Here is an 18,200-nt window from a genome sequence, read left to right as displayed (position 1 = left end):
TTCCAATGGCATGTTGTGTTAGCTAATCCAAGTTTATCATTTTAAAAGACTAATTGATCATTAGTTTGAGAACAGATGCCTGACAAGTCCTCAACTGGCAGCTTCATTAAATAGTACCCGCAAAACACCAGTCTCAACGTCAACAGTGAAGAGGTGACTCCGGGATGCTGGCCATATTTCAGACTGGCCAATAAAAATAAAATATTAAGATGGGCAAAAGAACACAGACACTGGACAGAGGAACTCTGCCTAGAAGGCCAGCATTCTCAAACTAGACACTCTAATGTACTTGTCCTCTTGCTCAGTTGTGCGCTGGGGCCTCCCACTCCTCTTTCTATTCTGGTTAGAGCCAGTTTGCGCTGTTCTGTAAAGGGAGTAGTACACAGCGTTGTACGAGATCTTCAGTTTCTTGGCAATTTCTCGCATAGAAAAGCCTTAATTTCTCAGAACAAGAATAGACTGATGAGTTTCAGAAGAAAGTTATTTGTTTCTGGCCATTTTGGGCCTGTAATCGAACCCATAAATGCTGATGCTCCAGATACTCAACTAGTCTAAAGAAGGCCAGTTGTATTGCTTCTTTAATCAGAACAACAGTTTTCAGCTGTGCTAACATAATTGCAAAATGGTTTTCTAATGATCAATTAGCCTTTTAAAACGATAAACTTGGATTAGCTAACACAACGTGCCATTGGAACACAGGAGTGATGGTTGCTGATAATGGGCCTCTGTACACTTATGTAGATATTCCATACATATTCCAACATTAACAATGTCTATACTGTTTCTGATCAATTTGATGTTATTTCAATGGACAATTTTTTTGCTTTTATTTAAAAAACAAGGACATTTCTAAGTGACCCCAAACTTTTGAATGGTAGTGTATTTAAATAGTACAGTGGTGGAGCTTCCATTTGGAGCGGCAGGTAGCCTAGCAGTTAGAGAGGTGAGATAGCAACTGGAGGGTTGCCAGTTCAAATCCCTTGTCTGACGGGAAAAATCTGTCGGGAAGTGAGCTGGCAACCGGAGGGTTGCTGGTATCAAATCTTAGATGTCATTGCCTGCTGTTGTTACTTGTGCAAGGCTCTTTGTCATTATGGGGTAATGTATGTAGATTGATAAGGAACAACAACAGCTCCTAGTGTGGCAGCCTCCCACACCTCTCCAAAACCTGTATGTGTCCTTCGGAGCGGTTGGGTTAAAAGTGGAAGTCAAATTTCAGGTCGACTTAGTTTGCAATTGACCAATAAAGTCATCTTAATTTCAGATCAAGGCACTCTTGAATTATGACAAAAAATTATAATAAGGAGAATGCAGTCTTTAAATGGTCATTATTTGTCTTGGTTCAAACCCCAGAATGAGGATCCATATTTACAGTTATCCAAGGTGAATTGGAATGCAGCATCCCCCATCCTCCCCTTCCCATTCCTTCCCCTCTCATCTCCTCTCCTCTAATGCTTGATGGCTCTCCTCCTAATCACAATCTGTGGTCATGACAACAGCCCTCTGGGACAGAAATACAAGGATGCTAACACTCCAGCAAAGAGAGACCACAGTCACTGGATTCTTAGGTGTAAGCAATGGGAGTATGGGCCTACTGGGAGGAGCACCAGCATTGGGAGTATGGGCCTACTTGGAGGAGCACCTGTAATGGGAGTATGACCCTACTTGGAGGAGCACCAGCAATGGGAGTATGGGTCTACTGGGAGTAGCACCTGTAATGGGAGTATGGGCCTACTGGGAGTAACACCTGTAATGGGAGTATGGGCCTACTGGGAGTAGCACCAGCAATGGGAGTATGGCCTACTGGGAGTACCAGCAATGGGAGTATGGGTCTACTGGGAGTAGCACCTGTAATGGGAGCATGGGGCCTACTGGGAGGAGCACCAGCAATGGGAGCATGGGCCTACTGGGAGTAGCACCTGTAATGGGAGTATGGGCCTACTGGGAGTAGCACCTGTAATGGGAGTATGGGCCTACTGGGAGTAGCACCTGTAATGGGAGTATGGGCCTACTGGGAGTAGCACCTGTAATGGGAGTATGGCCTACTGGGAGTAGCACCAGCAATGGGAGTATGGGTCTACTGGGAGTAGCACCTGTAATGGGAGCATGGGGCCTACTGGGAGGAGCACCAGCAATGGGAGCATGGGCCTACTGGAGAGGAGCACCTGTAATGGGAGTATGGGTCTACTGGGAGTAGCACCTGTAATGGGAGTATGGGTCTACTGGGAGTAGCACCAGCAATGGGAGCATGGGCCTACTGGGAGAGCACCAGCAATGGGAGTATGGGTCTACTGGGAGTAGCACCAGCAATGGGAGCATGGGCCTACTGGGAGGAGCACCAGCAATGGGAGTATGGGTCTACTGGGAGTAGCACCTGTAATGGGAGTATGGGCTCTGGGAGTTGTAATGGGAGTATGGGCCTACTGGGAGTAGCACCTGTAATGGGAGTATGGGCCTACTGGGAGGAGCACCTGTAATGGGAGTATGGGCATACTGGGAGTAGCACCAGCAATGGGAGTATGGCCTACTGGGAGTAGCACCAGCAATGGGAGTATGGGTCTACTGGGAGTAGCACCTGTAATGGGAGCATGGGGCCTACTGGGAGGAGCACAAGCAATGGGAGCATGGGCCTACTGGAGAGGAGCACCTGTAATGGGAGTATGGGTCTACTGGGAGTAGCACCTGTAATGGGAGTATGGGTCTACTGGGAGTAGCACCAGCAATGGGAGCATGGGCCTACTGGGAGGAGCACCAGCAATGGGAGTATGGGTCTACTGGGAGTAGCACCTGTAATGGGAGTATGGGCCTACTGGGAGTAGCACCTGTAATGGGAGTATGGGCCTACTGGGAGTAGCACCTGTAATGGGAGTATGGGCCTACTGGGAGTAGCACCTGTAATGGGAGTATGGGCCTACTGGGAGTAGCACCTGTAATGGGAGTATGGGCCTACTGGGAGTAGCACCTGTAATGGGAGTATGGGCCTACTGGGAGTAGCTCCAGCTTTCCCTGTAATAGGCTTATACCTATCCAATTCTTTCAGATGAACAGATTGGGGGTAGAGACTAAGGATTGTTTCTGGACAGAACCACTGTCTCTGGTTTTGTCTAGGTTGACTCTAGATGGAACCATCCCCTCCTCCCCCAATTGTTATTTTATAACCTCGTAACACCCTTCTCTGTCTCTCTCTATGCCCCTGTTCCTTCAGCTCTATTTTCAGTGTATAGACATATCTTATCTTGTCCCCATTCATCTTCCTGCAGGCAGGGCTGCTAGTGGCATGGAGCTGGGCTGTGTGTACCCTGTGATACTCATGTGAGCGTATTTGTCTCTGAAGCTGCTCGTTTCTTCCTCTCTCTCTCTCTCTCTCTTCCCTGACGTCTTTATCTCCATCCCGTGATGAAAGAAAAGAACACAGAGAAATATATCAAAAGATATAATTACCCAATTTTAGTCACCCCCCTCCCTTTCTAGATACAGTGGCTAGAAAAAGTATGTGAATCCTTTGGAATTACCTTGATTTCTGCATAAATTAGTCATACAATTTTACCTGATCTTCATCTAAGTCACAACAATAGAGAAACAGTCTGCTTAAACTAATAGCACACAAACAATTATACGTTTTCATGTCTTTATTGAACACACCATGTAAACATTCACAGTGCAGGGTGGAACAAGTATGTGAACCCTTTGATTTAATAACAGGTTGACCCTCCTTTTAGCAGCAATAACCTCAACCAAACATTTTCTGTAGTTGTGGACCAGACCTGCACAACGCTCAGGAGGAATTTTGGACCATTCCTCTATACAAAACTATATCAGTTCAGCGATATTCTTGGGATGTCTGGTGTGAATCACTCTCTTGAACTCATGCCACAGCATCTCAATCAGGTTGAGGTCAGGACTCTGACTGGGCCACTCCCGAAGGCATATTAACTTCTGTTGAAGCCATTCTGTTGTTGATTTACTTCTGTGTTTTTTGTCGTTATCCTGTTGCATCACCCAACTTCTGTTGAGCTTCAATTGGCGGACAGATAGCCTTACATTCTCCTGCAACATGTCTTGATAAACTAGGGAATTCATTTTTCCGTCGACAATAGCAAGCTATCCAAATAACTTCACAGATCTTCATTGTAATGGGTTTAAACACGGTTTCCCATTAATGAACAAACACCCGTGGAACAGTCGTTAAGACACTAACAGTTTATAGATGGTAGGCAATTAAGGTCGCAGTTATGAAATCTTAGGACACTAAGGGGGCCTTTCAATGACTCTGAAAAACAACAAAAGAAAGATACCCAGGGTTGCTGCTAATCTACGTGAACGTGCCTTAGGCATGCTGCAAGGAGGCATGAGGATTGCAGATGTGGCCAGGGCAATAAATTGCAATGTCAGTACGGTGAGACGCCTAAGACAGAGCTACAGGGAGGCAGTGGCAGACCACATGTAACAACACCTGCACAGGATCGGTACATCCGAACATCACACCTGCGGGACAGTTACAGGATTTCAACAACAACTGCCCGAGTTACACCAGGAAGGCACAATCCCTCCATCAGTGCTCAGACTATCTGCAATAGGCTGAGAGAGGCTGGACTGAGAGCTTGTAGGCCTGTTGTAAGGTAGGTCCTCAAAAGACATCACTGGCAACAACGTCGCCTATGGGCACAAACCCACCATCGCTGGACCAGACAGGACTGGCAAAAAGCGCTCTTCACTGACGACTCGCGGTTTTGTCTCAACAGGGATGATGGTTGGATTTGTGTTTATCGTTGAAGGAATAAGAGTTACACCGAGGCCTGTACTCTGGAGCGGGATCGATTTGGAGATGGAGGGTCCGTCATGGTCTGGGGCGGTGTGCAGGCAATGTCAACGCTGTGCGTTACAGGGAAGACATCCTCCTTCCTCATGTGGTACCCTTCAGGCAGGCTCATCCTGACATGACCCTCCAGCATGACAATGCCACCAGCCATACTGCTCGTCCTGTACGTGATTTCCTGCAAGACATGAATGTCAGTGTTCTGCCAAGGCCATCGAAGAGCCCGGATCTCAATCCCATTGAGCACGTCTGGGATCTGTTGGATCGGAGGGTGAGGGCTAGGGCCATTACCCCCAAAAATGTCTGGGAATTTGCAGGTGCCTTGGTGGAAGAGTGGGGTAACATCTCCCAGTAAGAACTGGTAAATCTGGTGCAGTCCATGAGGAAGAGATGCACTGCAGTACTTAATGCAGCTGGTGGCCACACCAGATGCTGACTGTTACTTTTGATTTTGACTCCCCCTTTGTTCAGGGACACATTATTCCATTTCTGTGGAACTTGTTCAGTTTATGTCTCAGTTGTTGAATCTTGTTATGGTCAAACAAATATTTACACGTCAAGTTTACTGAAAATAAATGCAGTTGACAGTGAGAGGACGTTTCTTTTTTTGCTGAATTTAATAGTAGTTGTGAGGACAAACTTGGATCAGTTCATTGGCAGCCTGTCTCTTAACGGACTGTCTATTGAGTACTCCTTTAAACGGCATAGAATGTTCTCCGGAAACCATTCAAGCATTCACAGCCAACCTTCAGACTTGGATAAGGAACTGAGGGCCACAACGTCCCTGAGAACAACTCCCAGTGTCAACAGAAGCTCAAGAGATTAGTCGATCATGTCATGTCAAGCCAACCTGACTCCTAGGCAGTCCCCCCATGGCCTAGTGCTGAAATCGAGCTGTCGCTGCCTCTTCTCTCTCATTGTCTCCAGATTGAATATAGAAAAGTGAAACTAGATGAGCTCATCTTTATCCACACTGTCGTAGTGTTGTGTATGTGTCCTGTCCCGACCACCAAGTGGAAACACATAATAGACAACCCTATCAGTTACCTTGTTCTCAGGGAAGATTACCTGCCTCCACACACTCTCTCTCTGTGTTGAGTGAAGAAAGCCTCTGTTCTCCAACACCATTGGGACATACATTTTTCAATAGCATAGATTGCTAACACTCAGCACAGTCACATAGCCAGAAGTAATTGTGTTTTTCAATAGCGTAGATAGCTACTTGTCTTTAGCACTCATCACAGCACAGTCAGTCAAGTAGTCAGCCCACTGGAATGGTAATCGGGCTGACGTATTGGTAACATATATGATAAGGTGCTGTGGTGGCGGCTATTGTTACTGTAGAAAGTCAGAAAGTCTTCCCATGAACATTTTGTTTTGACAGGGAGTCATGCTGAGACCAAGGTCTCTTTTACAGATGAGCCCTGGAATTACAAAATAATATACACATCACTACACTACAATAAGCAAAGCAGAGATACAAAACACAATCATTGAAAACAAACACATTGTTCTGTAAAAAGGTCCTCAATCAGCTGTCTGAGATTATTCCAAACGTACGGTGCAGATTTACCTAGCCTCATACGATTTCTCTGTATTTTTGTAACTTTGAAACACTTTTTCTCCCCAATTGGAAGTTACGGTCTTGTCCCATCGCTGCAACTCCTGTATGGACTCAGAAGAGGTGAAGGTCGAGAGCCATGCGTCCTCTGAAACACGACCCTGCCAAGCGGGCTAACTACTTCTTGACACACTGCTCGCTTAACCTGGAAGCAAGCCGCACCAATGTGTATTGGAGGAAACACTGTACAGCTGGTAACCGAAGTCAGTGTGCATGCGGCCAGCCTGCCACAAGGAGTCGTTAGAACGCGATGGGACAAGGGCATCCCAGCCGGCCAAGCCCAGACCACGCTGGGCCAATTGTGCACCACCTCATGGGTCTCCCGGTTGCTGGCTGCGACACAGCCTGGGATCGAATCGCTGTAGTCTGTAGTTACACCGCAGTTTTATATGCCTCCTATAGCAAAGCTGTTGATGAGTCTGGTGGCGTTGATCTGTCTCAATCCAACCGACAGGTTAAATGAACTCCACGGCCCATGGGAGACTGGATACTCGCAAGGTGTAGGAGATCGGGAAGGCAGTCTGGCCACCCCTCCATCCGAGAAGATTCGATCCAGCTATGAAACAGCTTTGCCACGCTTGAGACTGACTTCTCAGCCCCAGGACTCAGCACAGATTAGCCGGTGGCCTCCCAGTGCCACCCTCCCCCATGCCCACCACAGTTCAGCAGGTTGTTTCCCCCATCGGATTCCATCACTACCACCAACATTGTGGGCAGCACGATGGTGAGAGATATTGGCCTGCCTACGGTCTGTGGACTGACTAAGGTCCACTGTCATCCAGGAGCCCATGTCCATGACATCAACACTCTCCTGCCCACAGTTCTGGCCAACTACTCCAATATTGACACTATCGTCACTCATGTAGGTTTTAACAACCTTCGTTTTAAGCGGCCTGAGGACCTGAGGGAGGACCACAAATATTTTTTAAAGAACATCCCTAGCACAGGGTAGAGAAAAATAATCTCTGGGCCCCTCCCGTGCTACCGAAGGGGTTCCGAATAATTCAGCTAACTATTTGCCATAAACGAGTACCTGAAGAAAGTTTGCAATGACAGGAATGTCTCTCTTTGTGACAACTTTGATTTGCTTGGGAGCAACCAGCACTTCTTAAAAGAGAACGGATTCGCCCCAAACGAAGGGTTTATTAGTATTTCCAGCAACATCGAAAATGTTTTAGAGACTGACGGACAGGGTCTGGAAGTGCTCCAGTTCTCCCTGTCAGAATAAGCAACAGAGGACTTGGAAAGCATATCAACTCCTGTAGACATGGCACTATGGTTATTATGAGTAACCTAATTTATGTTCCTTTTTGACACCACCTTCTAGTAAGTTTATACAAACTGTCATCTGCTACCATTATGAAAGATTGGAGACTGTCAGAAAAAATGGTTGTAAAGTTAATAATTTGGTAGTTATTCTATTCGGTAACTCGAGGCAGATGCCCCAGGGGCAGAGTAGCCCACTCTCATTGAATATGGCTCTTTTAAATGTTCGAGCAATCACAAGTAAAACCTTTCTCGTGAATGACCTCATTACTGAGCACAAAGTTGATTGCATGTTTCTCACTGAAACATGGCTGTCTTCAGACTGTAGTGCTTCTCTTATTGAAGCCTCCCAGCTGTAAGGACATTTCATTTGGCAACTTGGGTCTTTTGAGCATCATGCTATACTGTTTAAATGTCTGCCACCAGTGCTGGCCATAACCCTGTATAGGCCACCATAGCACTGCCCCACTTTCTTTACTGAATCTTTTGAGCTCTATGGACTTTATCCAACATATTATTGGGCCAATGCATAACCGCGGCCATACTCTGGACCTGGTTATTACCAAGGGGCTTTCTATTGAAATATCCTCTATTGTTGATGTTGCTTTATCTGATCACCACTGTGTAGTTTGTACTACCATGTTGCCCATAGCACAGGGTAATACTGAACGCATTATTAAGAAACGCTATCTTACCTCTGAAGTTGCTACAGAATTTACTGAGTGTATGAACAATACTCCATCCCCTATTTTGCCTTCCTCTTGTGTTGATTTAGTTGATAACTTTAATAGCAAATTAAGAGCAACCATTGATGCCGTGGCTCCAGTAAAGTTGAAAAAAGCCAAATCCAAAAGGGAGAGCCCCTTGGATGAGTGAGAAAACTTGTACATTTAAGAGACATTGCAGAAAGGCAGAGCGGAAGTGGATAAAGTCAAAGTTGTAGGTCCGTTCTGTTATATTCTGAGAGAGGAACTTGGCATATACAACAAGGCAATTAGAAATGCCAGACGGGCTCATTTTTCTAACTAATAATCCAAATAATTTGAGAGTGCTCTTCTCGATAAATCCTATCGAAGCAAACCTATGTGAACTTTCCTCCATATATAAATGTTTGTGGCATACTTCAGAGATAAGATAACAAACATTAGGCTGGGTATCAGTCTAGCAAGACCTGATGAGGAGTTTAAGGATACGTTCCCTAGCCTACTTCACAAAGGCCTACTTCGTTAAAGTAGTAAATGATCTTAGAGCCAACATAAATGCCAAACAGCTCTCTGTCCTCTTGGATTTGCATTCAACACTTTTGATCATGATGAAAGGGCGTAAAGGGCGGGGGAGGAAAGGGTGCACTCCAAGTTGGAAGCACAGAATTGTCTAGAATGTCATTGTATGCTGTAGCGTTTAGCCCCAGACCATTATTCCCCCTCCACCAAACTTTACAGTTGGCACTATGCATTCGGTCAGGTAGTGTTCTCCTGGCAACTGCTAAACCCAGATTTGTCCATCAGACTACCAGATGGTGAAGTGTGATTCATCACTCCAGAGTCCAATGGTGGTGAGCTTTACACCACTCCAGCCGACTCTTGGCATTGCGCATGGTGATCTTAGGCTTGTGTGAGGTTGCTCAGCCATGGAAACACATTTCATGAAGCTCCTGGAGAGTTCTTGTGCTGACGTTGCTTCCAGAGGCAGTTTGGAACTCAGAGTGAGTGTTGCAACCGAGGTCAGACGATTTTTAAGCGCTTCAGCACTTGGCCGTCCCGTTCTGTGAGCTTGTGTGGCCTACCACTTTGCGGCTGAGCCGTTGTTGCTCCTAGACGTTTCCACTTCACAATAACAGCACTTACAGTTGCCCAGGACAGTGATAGCAGGGCAGAAATGTGATGAACTGACTTGTTGGAAAGGTGACATCCTATGACGGTGGCACGTTGAAATTCACGGAGTTCTTCAGTAAGGCCATTCTACTGCCAATGTTTGTCTATGGAGATTGCATGGCTGTGTGCTCAATTGTATAAAGCTGTCAGCATCAGGTGTGGCTGAAATAGCTGAATTCACTCATTTTAAGGGGTTTCCACATACTTGTGTATATATACAGTATGTTACCCCTTGGCAGAGTTATCAGTAAGCACAGAATTGATTTTCACTGCTACGCAGACGTTACACAACTTTACACTTCTGTGTCACTAGAGGATTATTAGACTGTGTTAGTGATTTAAATACATGGATGGCACACAACTTCCTACAGCTAAATCAAAACAAGATGGAGGTACTTATTGTTGGAGCCAAAGCACAGAGGGAGAATCTGGCCGCACAGATAAAACACCAGGTAAAAAACGTAGGTGTTATTTTAGATTCTGAACTCAATTTCATATCACTAGTAAGGAATGCCACCAAAAAAGCTTTTTACCACCTAAGGAACATTGTCAAGGTGAGGACATTTCTCTCTCAGGCTGATACAGAGAGACTCATCCATGCTTTGATTACAAGAAGGCTTCCCTACTGTAATGCTCTTCTGTCTGGTCTACTAAAGAAAGCCATTGGTCAACTGCAAAACATATAGAATGCTGCAGCACGTGTACTGACCAAGACCAGACAGAGAGCACACAGTACACAGGTTTTAAGGTCTCTGCACCGACTGCCTGTGAGTTTTAGACTACATTTTAAGATACTTCTATTGGTTTTTGGCACCCCAATACGTCAGACATGCTTTTACCCAGTAGGTCCCTCAGGTCCTCTGGCCTTTTAACTATCCCAAACCTTGCTTTTCCTTAGGTTGCTTTTTAGACATTCTGTTTTTATTGTTATTATTTCGTTTTTTATCCTCTTATGTTTTTTATGTAGTAAATATTTCAGTTTTTATTTTCCATTCCGTGTCTGAAATGTGCTGTATAAATAAAGCTTGGTTTGATTTGACGATGACCTAACTCAGTGGAGATGTAAGGGATCTCCAGCGTTAGAAATCCCTGAGATCGGGTCTGGTGGCTCGTACGTCAATGAAGTAAGGTACAGGGGAAGTTTGTTCAAGAGGGCTTTATAAACAAAAAGAATGCAATGCATCGATCTATGAGACTTCAAAGAGGCCTAATTTCTGATACAGAATTCAGTGATGTGTACTGAACCTGTCGCCTGTACTACTACGATGAACTGCATCCAAGGACTTCAATACACTGGCAGCTGCATTCATATACTGTATTATAGACGATATCACCATAATCTATTACCGCTATGAATGTTGACTGAATTATTTGTTTTCTGCTATTTAACAAAGCCTATAAAGGTGCAATGACCTGGCCTGAAACCATATTCATGAACACTTAGAATACATTTTGTAGCTAGGAAAGACCTAACCCGAGTTTATCAAAGATTCAAAAATGTTTTGATAGGCAAGACAGTTTAGAGACAGGGCGATAATTATTTAGGTCGGAGGGGTTAACACCAACTTTGTGGAGAGGGAGCACATGGGCCGCCTTCCAAACCCTGGGGATTGCAGCAAGATAACCGTAAGGTAACAAATATGTCAATGATTCCGCAATCAGGGCAGCAAAAGAAAGGATCAAGTAAATCTGAGGTTTTTTGACAGCCATCTTAAGCAAGGCATCTAGCACATCACAGGTAGAAAGTTGTTGAAATGGGAACAAAGATTCACTAGAAGTTTATGGATCTTCCATCATGCCAAGTAGAGTCTTGGAGAGTGAAGAGCAGTCGACTCACTGACCAGGGTAAAAATAAAAATATATATTTCAAATAAAAAGCCTTCCAAGGTAAAATGCTGATTAAAAGCATCATTTTTCTCATGTTTCTCAGAAATGGTACCATTGAATTGAATAGACCAGTGGCAATCAGCCTTGAGTCAGAGCCACCTCTGTACCCGTGGTAACGGCCGATGCCATTCAGTAAGAGTGGTGCGGCGTGGGTATTGGAGAGGAGGAAGCAATCATGGCTTTCAGACTATCCTATAATTTCTCTACTTTATACACAGTTGTATTACTTCAGGGTGGGAAAAAAGGATAGGAATTAATTTAGCTTTTCATTCAACGGCTCTATCTGCTCCCTTATTCAATGGCTGGTTGGCTGGAAGGTACTGAGCACGGTGCTGAGTTCAATGTCTCAGCCAAGATACAGTATGTTAAGAGGTACTTAGTATTGATCTGAGACGAGTATTAAGGAAGAATCAGAAAGTGACCTGGAATGTTTTCTATTGAAGTAACTGGAGCTAACCCTTTTTCTCTCTCTACCTCTCTCTCTATATATATCTCTCTCTTTCTCTGTGTGTGTGTGTGTGTGTGTGTGTGTGTGTGTGTGTGTGTGTGTGTGTGTGTGTGTGTGTGTGTGTGTGTGTGTGTGTGTGTGTGTGTGTGTGTGTGTGTGTGTGTGTGTGTGTGTGTGTGTGTGTGTGCGCGCCTTGCAGCATCCTGTTTGCGGACATCGAGGGGTTTACCAGTCTGGCGTCCCAGTGTACTGCCCAGGAGCTGGTGATGACACTCAATGAACTTTTCGCCCGCTTCGACAAGCTGGCCGCGGTGAGAACACAGGCAACCACACACACACATGCACGCGCATGCACACAGACACACGCACACACAGTCACACACACACACACACACACACACACACACACACACACACACACACACACACACACACACACACACACACACACACACACACACACACACACACACACACACACACACTCACACACACACAGGTGAACCCTGCAACACTAGGATTGTACAGTACTCCTTCCTCCAACTTTGGAGTCCTTTCTTCTGCTATTTGAAATGCCAGCCAGATATAGTTGAGTTTACAGATAACGATGTGGATTTTTACAACTTTGAATTCCCTGACACAATTCACTGTGTGGTTGTGTACCCCCGCTGGTCTGCCAGCCAGGCCTCAACTATCACCTCATTAGTCCACTGCAGGGGCACTGAGTCACAGCACACCTCCCAGACATAGACCCATTCTCATCCAGACCCAGCATGGACCACTGTGACCTCCCTGGTACTGGCACAGAGAGCAGAGCACACACAGGCCCATATGCATGAACATACATACTTGCATGCACAGGCACGTACACATAATACAATCTGCATACACACATAGCTGTGAACAAACACACACACACACACACGTATGTGCATGCGAAGACACTGAGAACTGCCCATCTCACTAGCCACGTCTTAGCTGATTCCAGTACACATACACACATTCAGTTTCATATGTCAGATTAATCACATATACTTATTAATGATGCAGTCAGAAGGATTTTCTTAAATGCACTTAAATAGATTTAGATCCTGTCAGACGTTCCAAGGAGGTCGTGAACACATATACACACACACACACACACACACACACACACACACACACACACACACACACACACACACACACACACACACACACACACACACACACACACACACACACACACACACACACACACACACACACACACACGTACTCTTTAATCTGCACAACACTAGGAGTGATTGTATGGATCTTGGTCTAAACAGAGCCATGTGCTGTGGAGACAGAAGGCATTCAGGTGGCTATCATGAGACATGAGCCTGCTGCAGTCCTGTGCCCTGCCCAAGGGAGTCACACACACACTCTCTCACATAAACCATTATGCTAGATATTTACAGTACAGCACAAGGCCAGAATCACTCTACCAAGCAACCATTAAGGTCATATCCAGGGCATGCTACTTAACTATGTGTTCTAGAAGACACATGTAGAATGATTACTCAAGCTTTCCATGTGACCACTCTGTGGTTCTAAATAACAAACCATCAAGCACACACACAATAGCCTATTAACAGTGTTTTATACTGCAGTGAAATTGTATTAAAATAGGTAAAAGAAAAAGAGTCATTCTCTTTAAAATTCATGTCATGAGGGCGTTTTGCAGTGCAGAATTCCCAGAAAAGGAAGAAAAGTGATTCATTTAATATTCTATTTAGATTTAGTATTTATAAGCGACAGTACATTATATAGGGATAATTATACATTGTATGTAAAACATACCCCATACACCACAGATCTAGTGCCTTCAGAAAGTATTCACACCCCTTAACTTATTCCACATTTTGTTGTGTTACAGCCTGAATTGTTCTAATTTTCTCTCACCCATCTACACACAAGATCCCATAATGACAAAATGAGAACATGTTTAAAGGCATTTTTGCACATTTATTGAAAATGAAATACAGACATATCTGATTTACATAAGGATGCACACCCCTTTGTGAATAATTTGCTGAATCCACAATTGGCAGTGATAATAGCTGTAAGTCTTTCTCGGTAAGTCTCTAAGAGCTTTCCACACCCGGATTGTGCAACATTATTCTTCAAGGTCTGTCAAATTGGTTGTTGATCATTGCTTGACAACAATGGATTTTCAAGTAAATTTAAGTCAAAACTGTAACTCAGCCACTCAGGAACATTTACTGCCTTCTTGGTAAGCAACTCCAGTGTAGATTTGGGCTATCGTGTGTAGGCCAGTGACACAAAAATCTCAGTTTAATCCATTTGAAATTCAGGCTGTAACAAAATGTGGAAAAAATCAAGGGGTGTGAACTTTCTGAAGTAGTTTTATCCCAAGTGTTGGCAAAATGTGAAGCCAGCATTCGGTTGCCTAGATATAGTGGTCAGGTTTTAATTTGGAAAGGAGTTATTTTCCACTGAGTTTTTAGTCATGAGGCTATTATCCAGAGAGACTTACAATACCAAATGCATTTCAACAAGCATGCAACAAACACACTTTTTGTGATCATCGTATGTAAAACCCTCCTCAAAGGAAATGCTAGTAACACACTAACACATTATGTGTCTGTGTGTCTGTGTGTGTGAGCATACATGTGTGGGTGTGTGCGTGTTTGTGTGCGTGTTTGTGTGCATGCATGTATGTGTATGTGTCAACAGGAGAACCACTGCCTGCGTATTAAGATTCTTGGAGACTGCTACTACTGTGTGTCTGGGCTGCCAGAGGCCCGGGCCGACCACGCATCCTGCTGTGTGGAGATGGGTGTGGACATGATCGAGGCCATCTCGTGAGTATGGCACAGCCAAATACATGTATAATCCCTTCGGAAAGTACTCAGACCCCTTGACTTTTCACACATTTTGTTACGTTACAGCCTTATTCTAAAATGGATTAAATAAATACAAATCCTCAGCAATCTACACACAATACCCCATAATGACATTTTTACAAATGTATTCAAATGAAAAACAGAAATACCTTATTTACCTAAGTATTCAGACCCTTTGCTATGAGACTCGATATTGAGCTCAGGTGCATCCTGTTTCCATTGATCATCCTAGAGATGTTTCTACAACTTGATTGGAGTCCACCTGTGATAAATTCAATTCATTTGACATGATTTGGAAAGGCACATGCCTGTCTATATAAGGTCCCAGAGTTGACAGTGCATGTCAGAGCGAAAACCAAGCCATGAGGTCAAAGGAATTGTCTGTAGAGCTCAGAGACAGGATTGTGTCGAGGCACAGATCAGGGGAAGGGTACCAAACATTTTTTGCAGCATTGAAGGTCCCCAAGAACACAGTGGCCTCCATCATTCTTAAATGGAAGAAGTTTGGAACCACCAAGACTCTTTCTAAAGCTGGCCGCCGGTCAAACTGAGCAATCGGGGGAGAAGGGCCTTGGTCAGGGAGGTAACCAAGAACCTGATGGTCACTCTGACAGAGCTCTAGAGTTCTTCTATGGAGATTGGATAACCTTCCAGAAGGACAACCATCTCTGCAGCACTCCACCAATTAGGCCTTTGTGGTAGAGTGGCCAAACTGCAGCCACTCCTCAGTAAAAGGCACAAGACAGCCTGCTTGGAGTTTGCCAAAAGGCACCTAAAGACTCTCAGACCATGAGAAACAAGATGCTCTGGTCTGATGAAACCAAGATTGAAGTCTTTGGCCTGAATGCCAAGCGTCACGTCTTGGGGAAACCTGGCACCAGGGGATGGGGATGTTGACTTGATTACACACAGGTGGATTGTATTTATCATCATTAGTCATTTAGGTCAACATTGGATCATTCAGAGATCCTCACTGAACTTCTGGAGAGAGTTTGCTGCACTGAAAGTAAAGGGGCTGAATAATTTTGCACGCCCAATTTTTCAGTTTTTGATTTGTTAGTTTGAAATATTTTAGTTTGAAATATCCAATAAATGTCGTTCCACTTCATGATTGTGTCCCACTTGTTGTTGATTCTTCACAAAAAAATACAGTTTTATATCTTTATGTTTGAAGCCTTAAATGTGGCAAAAGGTCGCAAAGTTCAAGGGGGCCGAATACTTTCGCAAGGCACTGTAATTGAATTTATCACAGGTGGACTAGAATCAAATTGTAGAAACATCTCAAAGATGATCAATGTAAAACAGGATGCATCTGAGCTTAATTTCGAGTCTCATAGCAAAGGGTCTGAGTACTTATTTAAATAAGGTTTTCAGTTTTAAATCTTTCATTCATTTGCAATTATTTCTAAAAACCTGTTTTCGCTTTGACATAATGGTCTTGTTAGTAGATTGCTGAGGATTTTTAAATTTAATTTTAGAATAAGGGTGTAACGTAACAAAATGTGGAAAAAGTCAGAGGGTCTGACATACAGTATATAGAGTTTTGCAAAAAACACATATTCATACACATCTAAAATCTATGAATAAATCATCTGAGAACAGTCATATTTTACACACACTTGAAGGTGCCCATAAGCAATCATTTCAAATGTGAAATATAGGTCAATATCACGTTTTGGATATAAACTCTTCAATTGTTCTTCAATCCTGTTCCTGGAGAACCACACGATGCACAAGCCTTGTTTCAGACAGGTGGTAGGAGGCAGGTGTGCATTAGTGCCATAGTACTCCTACACTTCCAGGCCCAGAGAAACCAGAAAGGTTCAAATCAGGTTCACTCTATACGCATGAAGAGGCACTTAGCCTAATTTGTGTCTGCAGAAGTTAAGTCAATGAGTCCAGGACAGGTGCTTGGTGTGCTTGAAACAGGCTAATGCTGATTGCGTTACTGTTCAGTTCTATTTTTTTGTGGCGTCTGATTGGTGTTTGCTGAGAGAGATAAGGGCTGGCTGATTTATTGATTGGCTTCTGAATGACGAGACAGATGTCTGTCTCCGCTCACAGACCTGACTGTCTCCGCTCACAGACCTGGCTGTCTCTGCTCACAAACCTGGCTCTCTCTGCTCACAGACCTGACTGTCTCCGCTCACAGACCTGACTGTCTCTGCTCACAGACCTGGCTGTCTCTGCTCACAGACCTGACTGTCTCCGCTCACAGACCTGACTGTCTCCGCTCACAGACCTGACTGTCTCCGCTCACAGACCTGACTGTCTCCGCTCACAGACCTGACTGTCTCCGCTCACAGACCTGACTGTCTCCGCTCACAGACCTGACTGTCTCTGCTCACAGACCTGACTGTCTCTGCTCACAGACCTGGCTGTCTCCGCTCACAGACCTGACTGTCTCCGCTCACAGACCTGACTGTCTCCGCTCACAGACCTGACTGTCTCCGCTCACAGACCTGGCTGTCTCCGCTCACAGACCTGACTGTCTCCGCTCACAGACCTGACTGTCTCCGCTCACAGACCTGACTGTCTCCGCTCACAGACCTGGCTGTCTCCGCTCACAGACCTGGCTGTCTCCGCTCACAGATCTGACTGTCTCCGCACACAGACCTGGCTGTCTCTGCTCATAGACCTGACTGTCTCCGCTCACAGACCTGACTGTCTCCGCTCACAGACCTGACTGTCTCCACACACACTGTCTGCCCCTCAGCACTCCTGTCAGCAGTAGTGTGTTTGTGTGTGTGTCAGTGTGTGTGTGTGTGTGTGTGTGTGTATGTACGCACGTGCGTGCAATTGACTGTGTTTTTGTCCCTTCGACCAGAGCGGCTGTGGTTATTGCATTTTTGCTTCACTTAGCTTTCTCCTTTTTCTAAGCAGTGCCCCAACTTCAATGACGCAATAACATGGAACAATGTTATACAATCTAGAATATTGCCACTGATGAATGGTTTAGAAGGCGAAGGTGAGAAAATGTTCTGGTTCAGTGTCCCTGCCCTCTACATTCACAGGGAGTCAGCGAGGCACCGTATTAGGAGACTGCTGTGACATTATAACGAGGTGATTACTGCATTGTAACCAAATATACTGAGCTTGAGCAATTTTGAAAAAAACAACGGATATACACTATACACTACCCTTGAATGAGAACACCTACTCATTCAAGGGTATTTCTTTATTTTGTACTATTTTCTACATTGTAGAATAATAGTGAAGACATGGAAACTATGAAATAACACATATGGAATCATGTAGTAACCAAATAAGTGTTAAACAAATCAAAATATATTTTATATTTGAGATTCTTCAAATAGCCACCCTTTGCCTTGATGACAGCAAAGGGTGACGAAGTCCATATTATGGCAAGAATAGCTAAAATAAGAAACGGCACTCC

General features: G+C 44.5%; 1 protein-coding gene across 2 annotated transcripts in view; it reads left to right on the top strand.

Moving 5' to 3' along the window:
• LOC118366914 (adenylate cyclase type 5-like) overlaps window positions 1-18,200 on the top strand; it is a 133,685-nt gene that overhangs the window by 80,208 nt on the left and 35,277 nt on the right. For both annotated transcript variants that reach the window (XM_035749749.2, XM_052493608.1), the window contains exons 4-5: window positions 12,112-12,223; window positions 14,634-14,761. In XM_035749749.2, coding sequence (XP_035605642.2) covers window positions 12,112-12,223; window positions 14,634-14,761 — 240 coding nt within the window. The remainder of the gene's footprint in view (window positions 1-12,111; window positions 12,224-14,633; window positions 14,762-18,200) is intronic.

This window comes from Oncorhynchus keta, chromosome 34, assembly GCF_023373465.1.
Source record: "Oncorhynchus keta strain PuntledgeMale-10-30-2019 chromosome 34, Oket_V2, whole genome shotgun sequence".
Taxonomy (NCBI): Eukaryota; Metazoa; Chordata; class Actinopteri; order Salmoniformes; family Salmonidae; genus Oncorhynchus; species Oncorhynchus keta.
This window is presented reverse-complemented; position numbering and strand designations above follow the sequence as displayed.